Below are 22,468 nucleotides of genomic sequence, written 5' to 3'. Positions count from 1 at the left end.
TGACAACAATGCTATGGTGTCAAGGAAATGAAGCCAGAACAGATGGTTCTATTATCTAACAGTTTAGTTCTGTCTTGCTTCCATTACATATGATGCCAGAAAACAAAAAGAAAAACCACTTAAAATGTCAATAACAAAGATGTTCAGATTAAACATAAATAAAGTAGGCAGGGCACGGTGGCTCATGCCTGTAATCCCAGCACTTTGGGAGACCAAGGCGGGTGGACCATGAGGTCAGGAGTTCGAGACCAGCCAGGCCAGCATGGTGAAACCCCGTCTCTACTAAAAATACAAAAATGAGCCTGGCGTGGTGGCGCATGCCTATAATCCCAGCTACTCGGGAGGCTAAGGCAGAAGAACTGCTTAAACCCAGGAGGCGGAGGTTGCAGTGAACCAAGATTATGCCACTGCACTCCAGCTCTGGGCAACAGAGCAAGACTCCGTCTTGGCGGAAAAAACAAAACAAAACAAAAATCAAAAACATATAGTGACAGGGTGTCCTACTATGCAGCAGAGTAACCCATCAGAAAAAATAAAATAGGCTGGGCACAATGGCTCATGACTGTAATCCTAGCATTTTGGGAGGCTGAGCGGGGGCGGGTCCCTTGAGCTCAGGAGTTGGAGACCAGCCTGGGCAACATAACACAACCCCTTCTCTACAAAAAAGACAAAAAAATAAGCCAGGTGTGGTGACACGTTACTGTAGTCCCAGCTACTTAGGGGTGTTGAGGTGGGAGGATCACTTGAGCCCAGAAGGTTGAGGCTACAGTGGGCTGAGACTGTGCCACTGCGCTCCAGCCTGGGTGACAAAATAAGACCGTCTCAAAATAAATAAAGATGGAAATTGCCTCTGGAATGAATTCATTCATGAATGTATGAAATAAAGTTAAAAACCAAACCTGGTTGCTGTTAGATAATGTATTTGTCTACTTGTTATTTTGTTAAAGGTATAAACTTTCATGGGCATAACTTCACAGGCAATATTTGCCTAGATAAACATTCATTAAGTGGACTAATACATTTGATTTACTTCCCAACCTAAACTTAGGCCAGAATATTCCACTTACCAGAAGCATAAACAGGTCAGTCCTTAAAATATAAGTTTTATTTTTCAAATTTGACTAAATTGCCAAAACTGAGTCTCACAAACAGATCATTGACCTTTGCATGTGTACTGAAATTCTTCTAAATAAAGACCTCAAATGTCATGAGATTTTTTTTTTCAGAGGTGTTCCTTACTTCCAGTTCTCTCTAGAATTTACCTCGCATGCTCTTTGTGTTTATTACATCTACATTAACCTTGATCTAAATTCAAGATTGAAACAACCAACAATACATACTTTCAATAGCCAAGTAAATCTTCCGCTCGCCTTCCTTGGGTTCTTTACCAGGAGGGAAGTATGTTCCTCTGATTGTAATTGCGGCTTCAGAGTATTCACTGATCCTCTGCAGAGCTTCCTTAGAGGTAACTTTCCACCTAGCAGTCTAAAAGAAAAGGTAAGGAAAAGAAAAACCACTTCACAACAGGACAAAGAAATCCAGGAGTGCTGACAATGACTAGGCTGGCTGGTATCATATTACGGTCAGTATTTTTTTTTGAGACAGAGTTTCGGTCTTGTTGCCTGGGCTGGAGTGCAATGGCGCAATCTCAGCTCACTGCAACCTCTGCCTCCCGGGTTCAAGCGATTTTCCGCCTCAGCCTCCCGAGTAGCTGGGATTACATGCATGCACCACCACATCAGGTTAATTTTTGTATTTTTAGTAGAGATGGCATTTCTCCACGTTGGTCAGGCTGGTCTCGAACTCCCAACCTCAGGTGATCCGCCCACCTCAGCCTCCCAAAGCGCTGAGATTCCTAGGTGAGAGCCACCATGCCCGGCCCTATGGTCAATACTGAGATCACTACTGGCCGGGCGTGGTGGCTCACGCCTGTAATTCCAGCACTTTGGGAGGTTAAGATGGCGGATCACCTGAGGTCAGGAGTTCGAGACCAGGCTGACCAACATGGAGAAACTCCATCTCTACTAAAAATACAAAAATTACTCAGGCGTGGTGGTGCATGCCTGTAATCCCGGCACTTTGGGAGGCCGAGGTGGGCAGATGACCTAAGGTCAGGAGTTTGAGACCAGCCTGATCAACAGGGTGAAACCCCGTCTCTATTAAAAATACAAAAATTAGCTGGGCATGGTGGCGCATGCCTGTAATCCCAGCTACTCGGGAGGCTGAGGGAGGAGAATCGCTTGAACCCGGAGGCAGAGGTTGTGGTGAGTCAAGATTGCACCATTGTACTCCAGCCTAGGCAGTAAGAGCAAAACTCCGTCTCAAAAAAACAAAAAAAAACAAAGATCATTATTAATACATACCTGCATCATAAGTTCATTTAGAGCCTAATGTACCTTGAACATATTCATAAAAATCAAATTTCTATTGTTATATCCTTCGTTTAGGTAAAAAGTGAAAGAGCTACTAAAATGTTCATGGGTTTTAAAGATGAGATTTTTCCTCCTAAAGAAGAGTTTCACCGGGCGTGGTGGCTCAAGCCCGTAATCTCAGCACTTTGGGAGGCCGAGACGGGCGGATCACGAGGTCAGGAGATCGAGACCATCCTGGCTAACCCGGTGAAACCCCGTCTCTACTAAAAAATACAAAAAACTAGCCGGGCGAGGTGGCAGGCACCTGTAGTCCCAGCTACTCGGGAGGCTGAGGCAGGAGAATGGCATGAACCCGGGAGGCGGAGCTTGCAGTGAGCTGAGATCCGGCAATCGCACTCCAGCCTGGGTGAAAGAGTGAGACTCCATCTCAAAAAAAAAAAAAAACAAACAAAAAAAAAGAGTTTCTACTTAACAATAAAAAAAGGTTTAAACCTGTTACTTGCCTGTGGGAAGTCATTGATCTCTAATTCTTCTTCATATCTCTTAAAAGATTCATTCTGTCCACCATCCTGTCTCTCTTCTTCTTGTTTCTCTAAAGGCACATAATTGAGCTTGGCATTGATCTTTTCGGCAAGTTGTTCTGCAATGGTTTTTGCTGAAACAGTGGGAGCCAGAATGGTGCCACCTCTAAGAATTGCATTGGTGGCCTGTTGCATCACATCCTATAGTTAAAGAAGACTTAGTTAAATCTCAAATGAGGGCAGAGACAAGAGTAGGGACCCCACCACAAATTATTCTCTGAAAAGCTACTAACTTTGTATGCAAGTTTAATAAATAAACACCTTTCTAAGGCATAGTCTCATTGATATGTGTGATTTAGCAATATATATTTATAATATAGTTTAAAGTATCTCCCTGTGGATAAGAAAACTGGAGAACATTCAACTATTAAATATTCTACTAGATTATAGAGATGTAGTTGATAATTAGCTAACTCTTGATGTCAGACACAGTAAATATTTCCAAAATCATCTGCATACTCTAACTCCTAGGAGTTCCCTTCGAATTTGAATGTTTGTACTACTACCATCACTGAGCTCCTTCATCTCTATGACCCAACCCAACATTACAAACATTATAGCTAATGAGTCTCAAAAGCTTCAAAATAACAAATAAGCTTCCAAGAAAAAGATAACATGTGAAATATTTAAAAATCACGTTTCTCCATTGTTTAAGCCCATATTAATTTGTCATGTAACTGGGTGTTTGTATATCCAGGGAGTTGTGTGCCCAATAACCTACCCAACAAAAGCAGATAAAGAAAGAAAAAGAGAATTATTAATACGTCTTTAAGATTTTGTTAAGACCCATCAGAATACTACTCTATAAAACTACCTATGGCTAACAGAAATTCTAGAATTGGCATAAAGTCCTCAGTTAATAGCACTAGAGAAATCATCCAAATGCAATTATCAAAAAGCTCTGTATTGAGAATGTTAAATTCTCACAAACTCAATGTCTAGGACAATTTGTTTACTTGTGCTCAACATAATTCCTGAAAAGTAAAATCAAAGAACTTCTTAAAAGTATTGACTGAGACTTGGAACAAATTACTTAATACCTGAGACTCGATGCCCAAATTCTTCTGGGCATTGATTCTGAGAGCCAATCTCTTAGCAATTTCTAATTTCTCAGCATTTCCTGCAGTTGGAGCAGGAACACTTGATGTTCCAGGAGCAGCCATATCCTTTACTCTCTTCTTTGAATTAAACATGCTTTCAATTTGCTCATCAATCTAGATCAAAAGGAAAAAAAGGACTAGTAAAAAACTGAACTAGAAATACCAAATTAAGTTATTCTACAGAAATAAATAAGGAATGTTTCCACCAAAAGGCTGGAATCAGATAGTTGTATTTATACAAATCCCACCACACAGATCAGTGGGATAATATACCACCTATTTGTTAAAAGTCACGTTTCATTTTCGTCTATGGTGGGGAGAAAAATAGAAAACAGAGAAACAACACTGCATGAACCACGTCATCAGACTCCTAAGAGGATCAGAAACTTCATCCTTGTTCAATAGATGAGGAAACATGTGCTGTCAAGACAGAACAGCCAATACGATGCAGCTGACTTGCCCCAGGGCTCAGGCCTTGAGACCAAATTATACTGCAATGAAAGAGGCTGGAAAAAGGGCTATAACTCAAGGTCAGTGGCCAACTAAAAATATAGTCAATAATTCTCAGGGGGAGTGGTATAACATGTTCCTAAGGCAAAGCTCTCAAAACTCTTCCCAACCCATAAAATCCAACTGGATTTGCCTTAAAAACTGGCTAACTGAACCAGAAAAGGCTTATTCCCTTATCCCTTTGAATCAAGAAAGCAAAGAAATGCAGGTTGTTTCCCCATCAAGGCAAGTGCCATGATGAAAGCTTTGCTTTAACAGGAATCACGTGAGCCCTACTGCTATGTGCATTTCTTTTTTTTTTTTTTTTTTTTTGAGACGGAGTCTCACTCTGTCACCCAGGCTGGAGTGTAGTGGCGTGATCTCAGCTCACTGCAAGCTCCCCCTCCCGGGTTCATGCCATTCTCTCGCCTCAGCCTCCAGAGTAGCCAGGACTACAGGCGCCCGCCACCACGCCCAGCGAATTTTTTGAATTTTTAGTAGAGACGGAAACCATGTTGGCCAGGATGGTCTCGATCTCCTGACCTCGTGATCTGCCCGCCTCAGCCTCTCAAAGTGCTGGGATTACAGGCGTGAGCCACCGCTCCTGGCCTGCTATGTGCATTTCTTTTTAAAAATGTCTTTTGCCCAACAATGACTACTGACATCACTGACTACAGAAATACAAGCCCCTTCAAAAATTTACACTAGATTAATAAAGCTGTATCTTCTAGATCTCAAATGCACAGAAAAGCTTATTTAGGGCTTAAAAATCAACTGGTTAATTTACAACGCTCTTTTACTGAAATAAAAACAGTGCATTTAGCTTTTGTATTTTTTTGAGACAGGGTTGCCTCTAACTCCCAGGCTCAAAGGCTCCTCACACCTCGGCCTCCCAAGTAGCTAGGACCACAGCGTGCACTATCATGTCCAGCTAATTTTTAAACAACTTTTTATAGAGACAGGGTCTCACTATGTTGTCTAGGAGGGTCTTGAACTCCTGGACTCAAGCTATCCTCCCATCTTGGCCTTCCAAAGTGTTGGGATTACAGGCCAGGAGCCACCACACCCAGCCTTAGATTCTTCTTAAAAACATTTATTGGGCCGGGCGCGGTGGCTCAAGCCTGTAATCCCAGCACTTTGGGAGGCTGAGACGGGCGGATCACGAGGTCAGGAGATCAAGACCATCCTGGCTAACACGGTGAAACCCCGTCTCTACTAAAAAAAAAATACAAAAAACTAGCCGGGCGAGGTGGCGGGCGCCTGTAGTCCCAGCTACTCGGGAGGCTGAGGCAGGAGAATGGCGCAAACCCGGGAGGCGGAGCTTGCAGTGAGCTGAGATCTGGCCACTATGCTCCAGCCTGGGGGACAGAGCGAGACTCCGTCTCAAAAAAAAAAAAAAAAAAAAAAAATTTATTACCTATTAAAGGGTTTTAGTTATGGCCAGGCATAATGGCTCCTATCTATAATCCCAGCATTTTGGGAGTCCAAGGCAGGAGGATTACTCGAGCCCAGGAGTTCAAGACCAGCCTGGGCAACATGGCGAAACCTTGTCTCTACAAAAATATAAAAGTTAACCAGGCATGGTGGCACATACCTGTAGTCCTAGATATTCAGAAGGCTAAGGTGGAGAATCACCTGAGCCCAGGAGGTCGAGGCTACAGTGAGCCAAGATCACACCACTGTACTCCAGCCTGGTTGACAGAGTGAGATCCTGTCTCATAAAAACAAAACAAAACAAAACCCCCAAAAAACACCAGCAGGGGGTTAGTTATCAACTAGTTTTAAAACTCAACATTTACCTGAGTAAAACTGTTTTAAATTAAATAGCATTCATGGTATTACAATCTGAACAAATTCATAAAATCAGGAATGGAGGAAGTATACAATGCTAGCTGGTAACGCTAACCTTACTGTTGATTTTATTCATGTTAAGTACTGTTTACATTTTTCATAAAATTATATGTTATTTTAACACCCAAAGAAACAATCACCATATGTTATCATGAGATTTTAAAAAACAGTTAAAAATACTGCAGTTTTCCCTTATACACATGGGATACATTCCAAGAACCTCAGTAGATGCCTAAAAACACAGATAGTACCACACTGACATACATTGTTTTTTTCCTATACATACATACCTATGATAAAGTTTAATTTATAAATTAGGTACAGTAAGAGATTAACAACAATAAAATAGGACAATTATAACAATATACTGTAATAAAAGTTATATGAATGTGGTCTCAAAACACTGTAATAGTTTCAGACTGTGGTTAACCTACAGCAACTAAAACCACAGATAAAACTACCATAATGTCAAAAAGTGACAGGTGTTTTTAAAACATGGCTACAAATTATTTAATAGTCTTTTTTCCTGAGTGTGGGCTGGACTTAATGACTTCCTTCTAATACAATAAAGTAGGCTGGGCATGGTGGCTCATGTTTGTAATACCACCACTTTGGGAGGCTGAGGCAGGAGGATCACTTGAGCCCAGGAATTTGAGACCAGCCTAGGCAATATAATGAGACCTCAACTCTAAAATACATTTTAAAATATATATTAACAGGGCATGGTGGTGCACCTATAGTACCAGCTATTCAGGAGGTTGAGGTGGGAAGATTGCTAGAGCCCGGGAGTCAGAGGCTGCAGTGAGCTGAGTTCGCACCACTTACACTCCAGCCTGGGCAACAGAGTCAGACTCTGTCTCCAAAACAAAACAAACAAGAGAAAAACAAACTCCACAAAGAATAAAGTGGAAGTGACTGTATAATTTCAGAGACTAGTCATAAAAAGCACTAAAAAGCTTTCTCTTTGCTCTCTCTCTTGGATCACTCACTGTGGGGAAAGCCATCTGCCACGTGCGTAAGGACAGGCAAAGTGGTGAAAAACTGTGAGGCATCCTATCAACATCAAAGTGAATGAGCCATCTTGGAAACAGATCATCCAGCAACAGTCAAGCCTGCAGATGACTGCAATCCCATGAGCGCCTAAGCCAGAACTACCTGACTAAACTGCTCCTGATTTCCTGACCCGCAGGAACTATGTGATAATGTTTATTGCTTTAACCTGTTAAGTTTTGATTTGTTACATGGTCACAGATAAATTAAAAAAATGAAATTTGGCCAGGTGAATCCCAAGACTTTGGAAGGCCAAGGCGGGCGGATCACGAAGTCAAAAGATCAAGATTATCCTGGCCAACATGATGACATCCCATCTTTAGTAAAAATACAAAAAAAAAATAAGCCAGGCATGGGGCGCATGCCTGTCATCCCAGTTACTCGGGAGTCTGAGGCAGGAAAATTGCTTGAACTCGGGAGGTGGAGGTTGCAGTGAGCCGAGATTGAGCCACTGCACTCCAGCCTGGTGACAGAGTGAGACTCTGTCTTAAAAAAAAAAAAAAAAAAAAAAAAGACTTTATTGGCCAGGCACAGTGGCTCACACCTATAATCCCAGCACTATGGGAGGCCAAGGTGGGTGGACCACCTGAGGTCAGGGGTTTGAGACCAGCCTGGACAACACAGTGAAACCCCATCTCCACTAAAAATACAAAAATCAGCCCAGTGTGGTGGCGGGTGCCTGTAATCCCAGCTACCCAGGAGACTGAAACAGGAGAATCACTTGAACCCAGGAGGCAGAAGTTGCAATGAACTGAGACTGTGCCACTGCAGTCCAGCCTGGGTGACAGAGCAAGACACACCGGGCTAATTTTTTGAACTAGTATGGTATCCTAGAAAGAAATGGCTTAAGGTTAATAGGACACCTGGGTTCTGGTCCTGACTGTAACTCCCACTGTGGTCCTGGACCTAACATCTTGTCTTGGAGTCCATTTCCTAATGACAAGATCAGATTGAATTCCTGATTTCCAACATTGTTTTCTGAACTTAAATTTATTTAATATGATATGTCCAAAAGTGTTCTGTGATCAGATATGTTGGGGAACTTCTGGGTTTAACAAAGTTAAACAAGATTCCTTAAAGACTTTTCACATCCATGGCTGGGTGAGGTGGCACACACCTGTAATCCCAGCACTTTGGGAGGCCGAGGAGGGCGGACCGCTTGAGGTCAGGAGTCTGAGACCACCCTGGCCAAGAAGGTGAAACCCTGTCTCTACTAAAACTACAAAAATTAGCCGGGCGTGATGGTGGACGCCTGTAATCCCAGCTACTCAGGAGGCTGAAGCAGGAGAACTGCTTGAACCTGGGAGGCGGAGGTTACAATGAGTGGAGATCACACCACTGTACTCCAGCCTGGGCAACAGAGCGAAACTCCATCTCAAAAAAAAAAAAAAAAAAGACTTTCACATCCTTTGAAGTGCTAATGAGTGGTCTATATATTGAGAGGAGGGGTATTGGTATGCACTAGGCAGATTTTTCCAAAACTATTCTGGAACCATCCTCTTGTAAAGAAGATTTCCAATGATTGTCTATCTTGATAAGCATATGGCAAGACCTCCAGTACAAAAGAAATAACTGCTTCAGTTAAGAATGAGAGAACAACAGTACTTACGTCAACTGCAGCATCCTCATCATCTGAATCTTGCAAACCAAGAGCTGCTTTTTGTAACTTCTTCCTCTCATTAGCCAAAGCTTGTTCTGTTTCATCAAACTTGAATCCCTTACCAGAGAACCCACTACTCTTTTTAATTATTTTCCCCTCCTTTCAAAGAAAGAAAACAAAGTTAATCTCATAGTAATAACTTTAATGTTTAGGAATTCATACTAATTAAATATTTTTCAAGGTGGTGTATGTCAATGTAATAAAAACAGTTCATCCAGCATGTAAGATAAACTAAGAGCTCTACATAGACACCACAAAATACTAAGTTCAAGAAAAAGATAGGATTTTAGCTTTCATTTTTCCCTCTCTGAAGAGAAATAAAAATAGTACTATCAAAATTTCCAAGTATTAAGTAAAAAATATTTCCAAGAATTAAATAATCAAGGTTTAGTCACATTAATGATTTCTAAAAGAGTGACATGGGTTAAAAAACTCACAGCTTTCTGTTGATCTTTGAAATCACTCCACAGTTTCTCTAAATCAGGAGGTACTGCGGTCCCTGACAATTCAAGAGCTTTAATTATGTCACCAGCATAGCGAGCTTGATCTTCTGTGATAAAAGTATAAGCATAACCCTAATGAATGATGAAAAAGTGCAATTATTAGACACTAACAAGATGTATCCTACTTACATCACAAGATAAAATCTGATCCACTTAATAAAACCTCGAGATTGACAACATTACTGAAGAATTTTAAAAGTCACAAAAGAGTCTTACTAAATTACTCAATGGTTCAAAGTGAAATATCCAAGTTTAATTTTTATTTATTTATTTTTTATTTTTTGAGATGGAGTCTCGCTCTGTTGCCCAGGCTGGAGTGCAGTGGTGCAGTTTCAGCTCACTGCAACCTCTGCCTCTCGGGTTCAAGCTATTCTCCTGCCTCAGCCTTCCAAGTAGCTGGGATTATAGGCGCCTGCCACTATGCCCAGATAATTTTTTGTACTTTTATTAGAGACGGGGTATCACCATGTCGGCCAGGCTGGTCTCAGGTGATCCACCCGCCTCGGCCTCCCAAAGTGCTGGAATTACAGGCACAAGCCATCATGCCCAGCCCAAGTTTAATATTTTAAAATAACACAAGCAAACTAGAAAATTTCTAATTTCTTTATACAGAGGTAGAAATATATGCAATTGGCTGGACACAGTGGCTCACGCCTGTAATCCCAGCACTTTGGGAGGCCAAAGGGGGTGGATCATTTGAGGTCAGAAGTTCAAGACCAGCCTGACCAACATGGTGAAACCCCGTCTCTACTAAAAACAAAAAAAAATTGCCAGGCGCGGTGGCTCAAGCCTGCAATCCCAGCACTTTGGGAGGCCGAGACGGGCGGATCACGAGGTCAGGAGATCAAGACCATCCTGGCTAACACGGTGAAACCCCGTCTCTACTAAAAATACAAAAAACTAGCCGGCAAACTGGCAGGTGCCTGTAGTCCCAGCTACTCGGGAGGCTGAGGCAGGAGAATGGCGTGAACCCGGGAGGCGGAGCTTGCAGTGAGCTGAGATCCGGCCATTGCACTCCAGCCTGGGCGACAGAGCGAGACTCCGTCTCAAAAAAAAAAAATTGAGCCAAGTGTGGTGGTGCACGCCTGTAATCCCAGCTGCTCGGGAGGCTGACGCAGGAGAATCGCTTGACCCTGGGAGGCAGAGGTTGCAGTGAGCTGAGATGGCACCAATGCACTCCAGCCTGGGTGACAAGAGTGAAACTCCATCTCAAGAAAAAAAAAAAAGAAGAAAAGAAAAAGAAACATGTAATTTTACACAAATGCACAATTGTGTGGTCATACCTATTGATTTTGTTTTTCCTTTTTTTTTTTTTTTTGAGATGGAGTCTCGCTAGAGTTTGCTATCTTCACAAAACAGTATGACCTTGCTGGGCGCAATGGCTCACACGTGCCATCCTAGCACTTGGGGAGGCAGAGGTGGAAAGACAGCTTGAGCCTAGGAGTTTGAGGCCAGCCTGGGCAAAAATGGCAAGACCTTATCTCCACAAAAATGTAAAAAACAAAACAAAACAAAAAAATCTGACCCAAACAGTCAACTGCTACAATTTTTTTTTTTTGAGACACAGTTTTGCTCTTGTTGCCCAGGCTGGAGTGCAATGGCACAATCTCAGCTCATCGCAACCTCTGCCTCCCGGGTTCAAGCTATTCTCCTGCCTCAGCCTCCCGAGTAGCTGGGATTACAGGCATATGCCACCACGCCCAGCTAATTTTTTTTTTTTTTTTTTTTTTTTTTTTTTTTTTTTTTGGTAGAGACAGGGTTTCTCCATGTTGGTCAGGCTGCTCTCAAACTCCCGACCTCAGGTGAGCCACCCGCTTTGGCCTCCCAAAGTGCTGGGATTACAGGCGTGAGCCACCGTGCCCAGCCAACTGTTATGAATTTTAAAACATGGTTTAAGATTTTAATTCAGAAATGTCTAAATAGCCACCGCCTTTGACCCATGGTCTGCTTTTGTACTGCTACAGGGCCACAAGTATTTACAGTTTTATAGGGTTATGAACATACACACAATAACACACATGTACATAGAGAAGGAGAGAGAAAGAATATGCAACAGAGCCCAAATAGGTTATAATTTTTAATACATGGCCCTTTACAAAAAAATATTCTTGACTCCTCCCAATAGGTTAAAAGAATAAATGCCATCACTACTTATTAAATGTGTATAAGCAGGTGAGCTAAATTCTATTTGCATGAATTTTTCTCATCTATAAAATAGAGTAGTATCATCTACCTCAAAGCAAAGTTTTAAGGATAAAATGACATTATATATGTAAAACACTTAAACAGTTCTAAGGATAAAATGACATTATATATGTAAAACACTTAAAATGACATTATATATGGCAGATAATACGTCATCCATTAATGTAAGCTATGACATACAAATATTATTTATTGCTTTATTATGCAATGTACAGGGTTAGAAAATTAAATATATCATAATCAATGTCTCCAACAACAGAATAGTCTGCTGCCTCTAGAAGGAATGAGTTAGACCTATACAGTTTCTAGAATACAGGTGAGTCAAAAAAGCAAGTAATATATATTCGTATGAATGACAGGGAGGTAAAGAGGGGAGTAGGAGAAATTGGTAGGTGTGGAGAGGGGTATATTTTATGATCCCATGTTTTTTTCAAAATGTTCCTGAAGTATAAACATTTATGTGTCTGTGTATACAGATGGTCCCTGACTTACAATGATTCAATTTATAATTTTTCAACTTTACCATGATGCAAAAGTGATATGCATTCAGTAGAAATTGTACTTTGAGTACCTATACAAACATTGTTTTTCACTTCTAGTATTTAGTAAATTACATGAGATATTCAAAACTTTATTATAAAATAGGCTTTGTATTAGATGATTATGCCCAAGAATGGGCTAATATAAGTGTTCTGAGCATGCTGAAGGTAGGCTAGACTACTATGATGTTTAGTAGGTCAGGTATATTAAATGCATTTTCAACTTATGATGGGTTTATCGGGACATTGTAACCCCATCATAAATCAAGGAACATCTGTATACAAATTTCTAGGCATGAGGGGAAAAACTAAAAGGGGAGACAAACTGTTAACAGGATCCGCCTATAAAGAGCAGCTAGGTATCTGATAATCTGAACAATACTTAGACCTGTACATGTATATAAATTATTAACATCAACCACTCTTCACACTATGTGGATTAAAGATTTTCAAAACGTCTCCATAACTCCTATTATCTACTCCTTGAAATACTAAAGAAACACTTGTATTTTAATATAATGAAGATCAACTATAAAAAACTTATTTTTACCTTGTTGCCTGCTCTTCCAGTCCGCCCTGCTCTGTGTACATAATCCTCATAATGGTTGGGGCAGCTATAATTTACTACAAGAATCAGATGTTTCACATCTAGACCTCGGGCAGCAACAGAGGTAGCCACAAGAAGTTTGCAGGTCCCATTCTTAAAGTCATTTATGATGCTATCTCTGTCATATTGATCAATGCCTGCAAGTAAATTAAAGAGCTGTAAAACATGTTCAAATTAAATATTCCGTCTCTTCTGACCAAGAATCTAAACTCAGAGTGAAGAACAAATTGACACATCCAACTCCTAAAATACAGAAAATAAAACACTAAGAAAATTTAACGGCAAGATTAAAGGTTATTGCTATTAACTCATGTATGAATATTTCAACACTGGTCTTGTATTGCCCTCTTTCTTCTACATAAGGTTTATATTTGCAAAGGCCCAATATCAGAAATTGACTTAAACCTGTTTGGGAGCCAAAGAGAGAAAAGGCAAAAACATTCAGCCTATATCGATAAGAGTTAGATATTTCTCCTTTTCCTGTAGGTTATTTAGAGCCCTGTTACTCAGTTTTGTCCAAGGACCAGAGCAGTATCACCTGGGAGCTTGTTAGAAATGCAGAATCTAGGCCAGGTGTGGTGGTTTATGCCTGTAATCCCAGCACTTTGAGAGGCCAAGGCGGGCGGATCATGAAGTCAGGAGCTCGAGACCAGCCTGGACAACATGGTGAAACCCCGTCTCTACTAAAAACACACACACAAATAAAAGCCGGGCGTGGTGGCACATGCCTGTAATCCCAGCTACTCGGGAGGCTGAGGTTGCCATGAGCCAAGATCATGCCACTGCACTCCAGCCTGGGCGACAGAGAAAGACACTGTCTCAGGAAAAAAAAAAAAAAAAAAAAAAAAAAAAAAGGAAATGCAGAATCTAGGGTTATACTCCAAACTACTAAATCAAAATCTGAATTTTAAAAAATCCTTACGTGATTATCATACGCAAATTAAAGTTTGAGGAATACTGGTTTAAAAGTACCCAAATGGGTCTCTCTTAAATAAGTGATCCAGTGACAAAGCAGAGTATAAAATACTGTAAGTTCTATTACAACATGCCCAAGCCACAAAATATTTTATGATGAGGTTCCCAGGAAACTCTGGTAATAGAGAAGGGAATAAGATAAACTCTCAAAACTTAAAACTCATGCTTTCAATGGAAGATTTCACAGAAAATCTGGGTTTAACATACAAACTGCTTAGCATGTAAATAATTACCAATATTAAGTCCTAGTACTATCTAAAATTTTAAAGGTACTCTTCAAGGATTGATTTAAAGGAAGTATTTGAATCACTGTCAAAGAAATTGGAATCTAACACTTCACCAAAAAAATCGCCTAAGAAAATTTGATGAAATCAATATCAGTATAAATTTAAGTTTATAATTTAAAAATACCAAAACTTTTACTTTAGCCTAAGGTATCCTGACTACTAACATAATCACACAAAATTGATTCCTTGGAATTGAGTATAATATGCTAACTGAAGCAGCATATGGGATGTCAACCCAAAAACCATGAACCCCCTTCCTTTTTAAAATAACCACAATTTTGTTCACATACTAACCCAACACATGATCAGGTATACATCAAATGGGAGATGGGCCTAATCCCAGTCTCCAAGAGTTAATATACTTGTTGTACACCAGCCCTTTTCGAACTTTCTGTTTTCAGGATGCCTTTTTTTTTTTTTTTTTTTTTTTAAAGACGGAGTTTCACTCTTGTTGCCCAGGCTGGAGTGCAATAGCGTGATCTCGGCTCACTGCAACCTCCGCCTCCCAGGTTCAAGTGATTCTCCTGCCTCAGCCTCCCCACTAGCTGGGACTACAGGCGACTGTCACCATGCCTGGCTAATTTTTGTATTTTTAGCAGAGACAGGGTTTCACCATGTTGGCCAGGCTGGTCTTGAACTCCTGACCTCGGGTGATCCGCCCACCTTCCAAAGTGCTGAAATTATAGGTGTGAGCCACCACACCCGGCCTTTAGGATGTCTTTACACTCTTAAAATCAGTAAGGACCCACACCCAAAGAGCTTTAGTTTAGGTCTTGTCTATCAATACTTAATGTATTAGAAATTAGATGGCCGGGCGCGGTGGCTCAAGCCTGTAATCCCAGCACTTTGGGAGGCCGAGACGGGCAGATCACGAGGTCAGGAGATCGAGACCATCCTGGCTAACACGGTGAAACACCGTCTCTACTAAAAATACAAAAAACTAGCCGGGCGAGGTGGCAGGCGCCTGTAGTCCCAGCTACTCAGGAGGCTGAGGCGGGAGAATGGCGTAAACCTGGGAGGCGGAGCTTGCAGTGAGCTGAGATCCGGCCACCACACTCCAACCTGGGCGACAGAGCGAGACTCCGTCTCAAAAAAAAAAAAAAAAGAAATTAGAACAGAGAGGATGGGGGCGAGGTTCACACCTATAATCCCAGCACTTTGGGAGGCCAAGGCAGGAGGATCACCTGAGGTCAGGAGCTTGAGACCAGCCTGGTCAACATGGTGAAACCCCGTAACACAAAAAAATTCACCAGGCTTGGTGGCAGCCACCTGCAATCCCAGCTACTTGGAAGGCTGAGGCAGGAGAATTGCTTGAACCTGGGAGGTGGAGGTTGCAGTGAGCCAAGATCATGCCACTGCACTCCAGCCTGCGCAACAAGAGTGAACCTCTGTCTCAACAAAAAAAAAAAAAGAAAGAAAGAAAGAAAAAAAAAAAAAAAAGAAAAGAAATCAGAACTGAGGAAATTTTTAAATACTGGATTTGTTTAAAGATACAGTTCCTCGGCTGGACGCGGTGGCTCACGCCTGTAATCCCAGCATTTTGGGAGGCTGAGGCAGGCGGATTACAAGGTCAGGATTTCAAGACCAGCCTAATCAATATGGTGAAACTCCGTCTCTACTAAAAACACAAAAATTAGCCAGGTGTGGTGGAGGGCGCCTGTAGACCCAGTGACTCGGGAGGCGAGGCAGGAGAATAGCTTGAACCCGGGAGGCGGACGTTGTAGTGAGCCGAGATCGTGCCTCTGCACTACAGCTTGGGCGACAGAATGAGACTCCATCTCAAAAAATAATAACAACAATAAAAAAAGGCAGTTCCTCTTCCAGGGGCGTGGTCTAGAGGCACTCAGAATGGTCAAGCATTTGACATACTGCCTGTCATAGGCTTTCTACGATACAGCCTTTAACAAAACTAGGCTGTCTGGAATCCCTGGTAATAGAATTATTTAAAGTTGGGAAAGCACCAAAATCTGCAGGTGGCTTGTGCCCAGGCAGACTTCAAGGGGTTTGTGTTGTGAGATCTAACATTGTTACATGAATGCCCAAAACAAAAAAAAACATGTCAGCAGAGCCAATGGTGGCTCCATGTGTGTTAAATGTGATCATGACAGGATTAAGCATACTTTCCTTATCAAGGAACAGAAAATCATGGTGAAAGTGTTGAAGGCACAAGCACAGAGTCAGAAAGCTAAATTTAAAAAATGACTTTTGAATAAAAATGAAAAGACTAGAAAAAACATAGCAATGACATGTTAAAATAAAAAGCACATTTTTGTGAAAAATAACTTTTCCAGAACAATAAAATAATTACATTAAGACAAAGGGGCCAGCCTGGGCAACATGCCAAGCCCCTTCTCTACAAAAAATTAGCTTGGTGTGGTGGCACGTGCTTGTAGTACCAGCTCCTCGGGAGGCTGAGGTAGAAGGATCACCTGAGCAAAGGGAGGTCCAGGCTGTAGTAAGCTGTGATTGTGCCTCTGCACTCCACCTTGGGCAACAGAGTAAAACCCTGTCTCAAAAAAAAAAAAACAAATGGCACTGATTTACATTTTTGCCAATCTTTTTCAGGTCAGGCTTAATAGAAGATAACTGGAATGTCATATCTTCTATATTCAATCTGTCACAATATACCATGCCATTCAACCTGTAGCAAACCCTGCACACTAGAGAGAATGAGAGTGAAAAAGGCAAATAACATCATTGGATTATTAAGAAAATACATATAGTCTTATAAACCTCCTGACATCCCAGGGACTCTCAGAGGTCCTAGGATAATATTTTTTCTTACATTCGGCCAGGCGCAGTGGCTCATGCCTGTAATTCCAGGGCTTTGGCAGGCCAAAGTGGGCAGATCACCCTGGGCAACATAGCAAAAACCCATCTTTACAAAAAATACAAAAATAGACTAGGCGGCCGGGCGCGGTGGCTCAAGCCTGTAATCCCAGCACTTTGGGAGGCCGAGACGGGCGGATCACAAGGTCAGGAGATCGAGACCATCCTGGCTAACATGGTGAAACCCCGTCTCTACTAAAAATACAAAAAACTAGCCGGGCGCGGTGGCGGGCGCCTGTAGTCCCAGCTACTCCGGAGGCTGAGGCAGGAGAATGGCGTGAACCCGGGAGGTGGAGCTTGCAGTGAGCTGAGACCCGGCCACTGCACTCCAGCCTGGGCGACAGAGCGAGACTCCGTCTCAAAAAAAAAAAAAAAAAAAAAAAATAGACTAGGCATGGTGGCTCATGCCTGTAGTCTCAGCTATTCAAGAAGCTGAGGTGGGAGGACAGCTTGAGCCCTGGAGGTCGAGAATGCAGTGAGCTGTGATCACACCCCTGCACTCCAGCCTGGGAGACAGAGCAAGACATTAAGAAACTGTCTCAAAAAACAAAAAAAAAAGAAGAAGAATCATTTGTCATTTTCTTTGTCTATGAATGAGGCTTAAGCATATGATACGACAGAATTCTGGCCAAAAAGATAAAAGTAGTATTAAAGACAAGTATTATGGGAAACAACTTCCTTAATATAAAAACACACATTTACAACAATATAGGAGAAACTCTTACTGGACCAATCCCTCCGGCAGGTAACAACTATGAACTCTGGGCAAAATAAAGAGCAACTACATAAAGACACTAGAGAGTGACTAACAGCAGCAGAAATGGGAAAGAAGTTGATACTTGGAAGAAAGTATTGCACTAGCAAAGTGTAGAGGATTGTATTTATTTACTTATTTATTTCAAACTCTTTGCTCAGAGGCAGGCCCAGCACAGACCAAGCGAGGAAGTCAAAACTTGAACAGAAACTCACAGTCTTATAAGAGAAACCACCAGAAAGTGTTCAAAACAAACTCAGGACTAGGAAACAGAGGAAATAAATCCTGAAAAGAATGGAGCAGAAAGCCACAACTGTGCATACATATGCTGCCCAAATATCTGGCTGACCCCTAAGCTACAGATTTGTGAGGCAAAAATCTAAGCAGTTGGGATGAAAAAAAAAAAAAAATTAAGAGATTTCAGGTCTAGGCTCGGTGGCTCAGGCCTGTAATCCCAGCACTTTGGGAGGCCAAGGCTGGTGGATCACCTGAGGTCAGGAGTTCCAGACCAGCCTGGCCAACATAGAGAAACCCTGTCTCTACTAAAAACACAAAAATTAGCTGGGCGTGGTGGCACGCACCTGTAGTCCCAGCTACTTGGGAGACTGAGGCAGGAAAATTGCCTGAACCTGGGAGATGGAGGTCCAGTGAGCCGAGATCACGCCACTGCACACCAGCCTGGGAGACAGAGCGAGACTCTGTCTAAAAAATAATAATAAAATTAAAAAGTAAGAGATTTCAGATGCTACCCATTAAAGGAAGACAGAGTTTGGATGCTGGGTTCTGCCAAGTTAACGCTCTATTTGGAAACCACAAAAAACAAAAACAAAAACAAAACACCACTTGTGGGAGACATAAGAGAATTGAGAATTTAGAATCTCTACAGTGGATCATTCAAAGTCCAGTATACAAACAGAAATTACTAGACATACAAAGAAAGACAAAACCATAAAACAAAAATCAAGAGAAAAGACCATCAATAGAGACTGACATCAATATGATCCAGATGTTATAATTAACAAAGATTTCAAAGCACATATAATTATGATCAAGACTTTTTAAAAATGCTTACAAGGAATGCCTAAAAAATCTAATCATTGGCCGGGCGCGGTGGCTCAAGCCTGTAATCCCAGCACTTTGGGAGGCCGAGACGGGCGAATCACGAGGTCAGGAGATCGAGACCATCCTGATTAATACGGTGAAACCCCGTCTCTACTGAAAAGTACAAACAACTAGCCGGGCGAGGTGGCGGGCGCCTGTAGTCCCAGCTACTTGGGAGGCTGAGGCAGGAGAATGGCGTGAACCCGGGAGGCGGAGCTTGCAGTGAGCTGAGATCTGGCCACTGCACTCCGGCCTGGGCGACAGAGCGAGACTCCGTCTCAAAAAATAAAAACAAAAAAACAAAAAAAAATCTAATCAGACAAACAAGAAAATGTAAAAGAGAACACACTTGTAATTTTAGAACTAAAAAAAATACAATAACTGAATTCAAAAATTCACTGGATGGGCTTAACAGAAGATAGGAGATGACCCAAAAAAAACCCAAAAAACAAATAAATAAATAAATAAAATAAAATAAAGTTGACAACAAGGTAAAAGAAATTATCAGGGCCGGACACGGTGGCTCACGCCTGTAATCCCAGCACTTTGGGAGGCCGAGGTGGGTGGATCACCTGATGTCAGGAGTTCGAGACCAGCCTGACCAACATGATGAAACCCTGTCTCTACTAAAAATACAAAGTGAGCTGGGCGTGGTAGCATATGCCTGTAATCCCAGCTACTCAGGAGGCTGAGGCACAAGAATCGCTTGAACCCAGGAGGCAGAGGTTGCAGTGAGCCGAGACAGTGCCATTGCACTTTAGTCTGGGCAACAAGAACAAAACTCTATCTCAAGAAATTATCCAATTTGAACTACGGAGGGGAAAAAAGGTTGAAAAAGACTGAACAAAGCATCAGTGAGACAATATCAAAAACTCAAACATATACAAAACTGAAGTCCCAAAGAGAGAATAAGGCAGGAAAGAAATAACAACCAAGAATTTCCCAAATTCAGAACAGGACATAAATTTGTAGATTCTAGAAGTTAAATGAACCCCACACAGAATAAATACAAATAATACCATCCTTAGATATAGTTACCATATGACATAGCAATCCCATTCTTTGTTATCTACCCTAGAGAAATGAAAGCTGACAGTCACACAAAAACCTTTATTTGTATAATAGCAGCTTTATTCATAATTTAAAAAAAAAAAAAAAAAAACACTAAAATGTCCTTAAACAGATGAGCAGACACACAAACAGTGATAAATCCATACAATGAATACTACTCAGTAATAAGAAAAAAAGAACTATAGACCGTGGCTCAGGCTTGAATCCCAACACTCTGGAATTTGAGGTGGGAGGACTGCTTGAACCCAAGAGTCCGAGATCAGCCTGGGCAACATGGTGAAAGCCCATCTCTACAAAAAAATATTAAAAAATTAGTTGGGCATGGTGGCACATGCCTATAGTCCTAGCTACTCAGGAGGCTGAGGTAGGAGCATCGCTTGAGCCTGGGAGGTGGAGGCTGCAGTGAGCCAAGCTGAGATGGCACCACTGTACTCCAGCCTGGGCAACAGAGAGAAGCTGTCTCAAGAAAAAAAAAAAAAGAATAAACTGTGCAAGAACTTGGGACTTGGATGCATATCAAAGTCATTAAGCTGAGTTAAAAAAGCCAATTGCAAAAAGTTACATACTGTAGGATTCAATTTACAAACTTTTCTCTTCCTTTGAGATAGGGACTCACTCTGTCGCCAAGGCAGGAGTACAGTGGCACAATCTCGGCTCACTGCAACCTCTGCCTCCCAGGCTCAAACAATCCTCCCTCCCACCTCAGCCTCCTGAGTAGCTGGGAGGCTAATTTTTTATAGTTTTTAAATTTTTTTACAGAGATGGGGTCTTGCTATGCTGCCCAGACTGGTCTCAAACTCCCAGACTCAAGCAATCTGCCCAACTTGGCCTCCCAAAGTGCTGGGATTACATGCATGAGTCACCGCACCTGACCTACAAACATTCTTAAAACAATACATGAGGCCACGCATGGTGGCTCAGCCTGTAACCCCAGCACTTTGGGAGGCTGAGGTGGGTGGATCACCTGAGGTCAGGAGTTCGAGATTACCCTGACCAACATGGTGACAATGTCTCTACTAAAAATATAAAAATCAGTGAGACAAGGTGGCGCACGCCTGTAATCCCAGCTACTTGGGAGGCTGAGGCAGAAGAATCGTTTGAACGCGGGAGGTGGAGGTTGCAGTGAGCCGAGATGGCGTCATTGCACTATAGCCTGGGCAACAAGAGCAAAACTCTGTCTCAAAAAAAAAAAAAAGAACACATGAGTGATTGCCAGCAGTTATGGATGGGGAAAGATACCTTTACAGGGACAAGATGAGGGCGTTTTTTAGGAAGTGATGGAACTGTTCTGCAACCTGATTATGGTGTATTCTGTGGGATGTGGCTAAAGCAACCAAAATACTGGAAGCAGCCCCCAACCCCAGTGCCCAACAGAAATGACTACACTGTGGCACAGTCATATAATAAAATGTTATTCAGCAATAAAAGGGGAAGAACTACTGATACATGCAACAACACAGATCAATCTCAAAAGGCATATGGTAACAGAAACTTTACATAAATAACAATGCATTATATATGATTCCATTTATCTATAACTCTAAGAGGTAAAAAAAACTAATCCATGTTGAAAAAATTTGTTTAAAGTATTTGACTCAGGCTGGGTGCAGGAGCTCACGGCTGTAACCCCAGCACTGTGGAAGGCTGAGGTAGGCGGATCACTTGAGGTCAGGAGTTCGAGACCATCCTGGCCAACATGGTGAAATCCCATCTCTACTAAAAACAAAAATTAGCCAGGCATGGTGGTGCATGCCTGTAGTCTCAGCTACCCACGAGGCTGAGGCAGGAGAATCACTTGAACCCAGGAGGTGGAGGTTGCAGTGAGCCTAGATCGTGCCACTGCACTCCAGCCTAGGCAACAGAGTGAGATTCCATCTAAAAAAAATAAAAGTTGTTGACTCTAGAGGGGTAGGGACAGAGATAAACTGAGCGAAATTTCTTAGATGGTTTTTTGGTTTGTTTTTAAGAGAGAGAGTCTCACTATGTTGCCCAGACTGGCCTCGAACTCCTAGACTCAAGCAATCCTTCTGCCTCAGTCTCCTGAGTAGCTGGGACTACAGGCATGCAACACTGTGCCCAGATTAGGTTTTTTGTTTGTTTTTTTTTTCTTAAGACGGAGTGTCACTTTTGTTGCCCAGGCCAGAGTGCAACGGTGCAAACTTTGCTTACTACAACCTCTACCTCCCGGGATTAAGCGATTCTCCTGCCTCAGCCTCCTGAGTGGCTGGGATTACAGGTACCCGCCACCACGCCTGGCTAATTTTTGTATTTTTAGTAGAGACAGGGTTTCACCATGTTGGCCAGGCTGGTCCCAAACTCCTGAGCTCAAGTGATCCACCCGCCTCAATCTCCCAAAGCGCTGGGATTACAGGCGTGAGCCACTGCACCCGGCTGGCTTTTTTTTTTTTTTTAATATTCACAAATTTTGCTATAGTCCCAGCTACCTACGAGGCTGAGGAGGGATGATCGCTTGAGCCCAGAAGTTCAAGACCAG

General features: G+C 42.1%; 1 protein-coding gene across 4 annotated transcripts in view; it reads right to left on the bottom strand.

The window, feature by feature from the left end:
- Positions 1 to 22,468, bottom strand: part of DDX46 (DEAD-box helicase 46) — a 73,411-nt gene that overhangs the window by 6,602 nt on the left and 44,341 nt on the right. For 2 of the 4 annotated variants that reach the window (XR_012414080.1, XM_005557805.5), the window contains 6 exons: positions 12,901 to 13,094; positions 9,541 to 9,678; positions 9,053 to 9,202; positions 3,994 to 4,167; positions 2,876 to 3,094; positions 1,341 to 1,485 (listed from right to left, as the gene is read on the bottom strand). Coding sequence is in view for 3 of the 4 variants with exons in the window: in XM_005557805.5 (XP_005557862.1) it covers positions 1,341 to 1,485; positions 2,876 to 3,094; positions 3,994 to 4,167; positions 9,053 to 9,202; positions 9,541 to 9,678; positions 12,901 to 13,094 (1,020 nt within the window). In the remaining variant the exon portion in view is untranslated. Of the gene's footprint in view, positions 1 to 1,340; positions 1,486 to 2,875; positions 3,095 to 3,990; positions 4,168 to 9,052; positions 9,203 to 9,540; positions 9,679 to 12,900; positions 13,095 to 22,468 lie in introns of all 4 variants that reach the window. The other 2 variants (XM_015451900.4, XM_073994257.1) reach the window with 1 other exon arrangement.

The sequence above is a fragment of the Macaca fascicularis genome, chromosome 6 (assembly GCF_037993035.2).
Source record: "Macaca fascicularis isolate 582-1 chromosome 6, T2T-MFA8v1.1".
Lineage (NCBI taxonomy): Eukaryota > Metazoa > Chordata > Mammalia > Primates > Cercopithecidae > Macaca > Macaca fascicularis.
The sequence above is the reverse complement of the archived record's forward strand: the minus strand, read 5'-3'. Positions and strand labels throughout refer to the sequence as shown.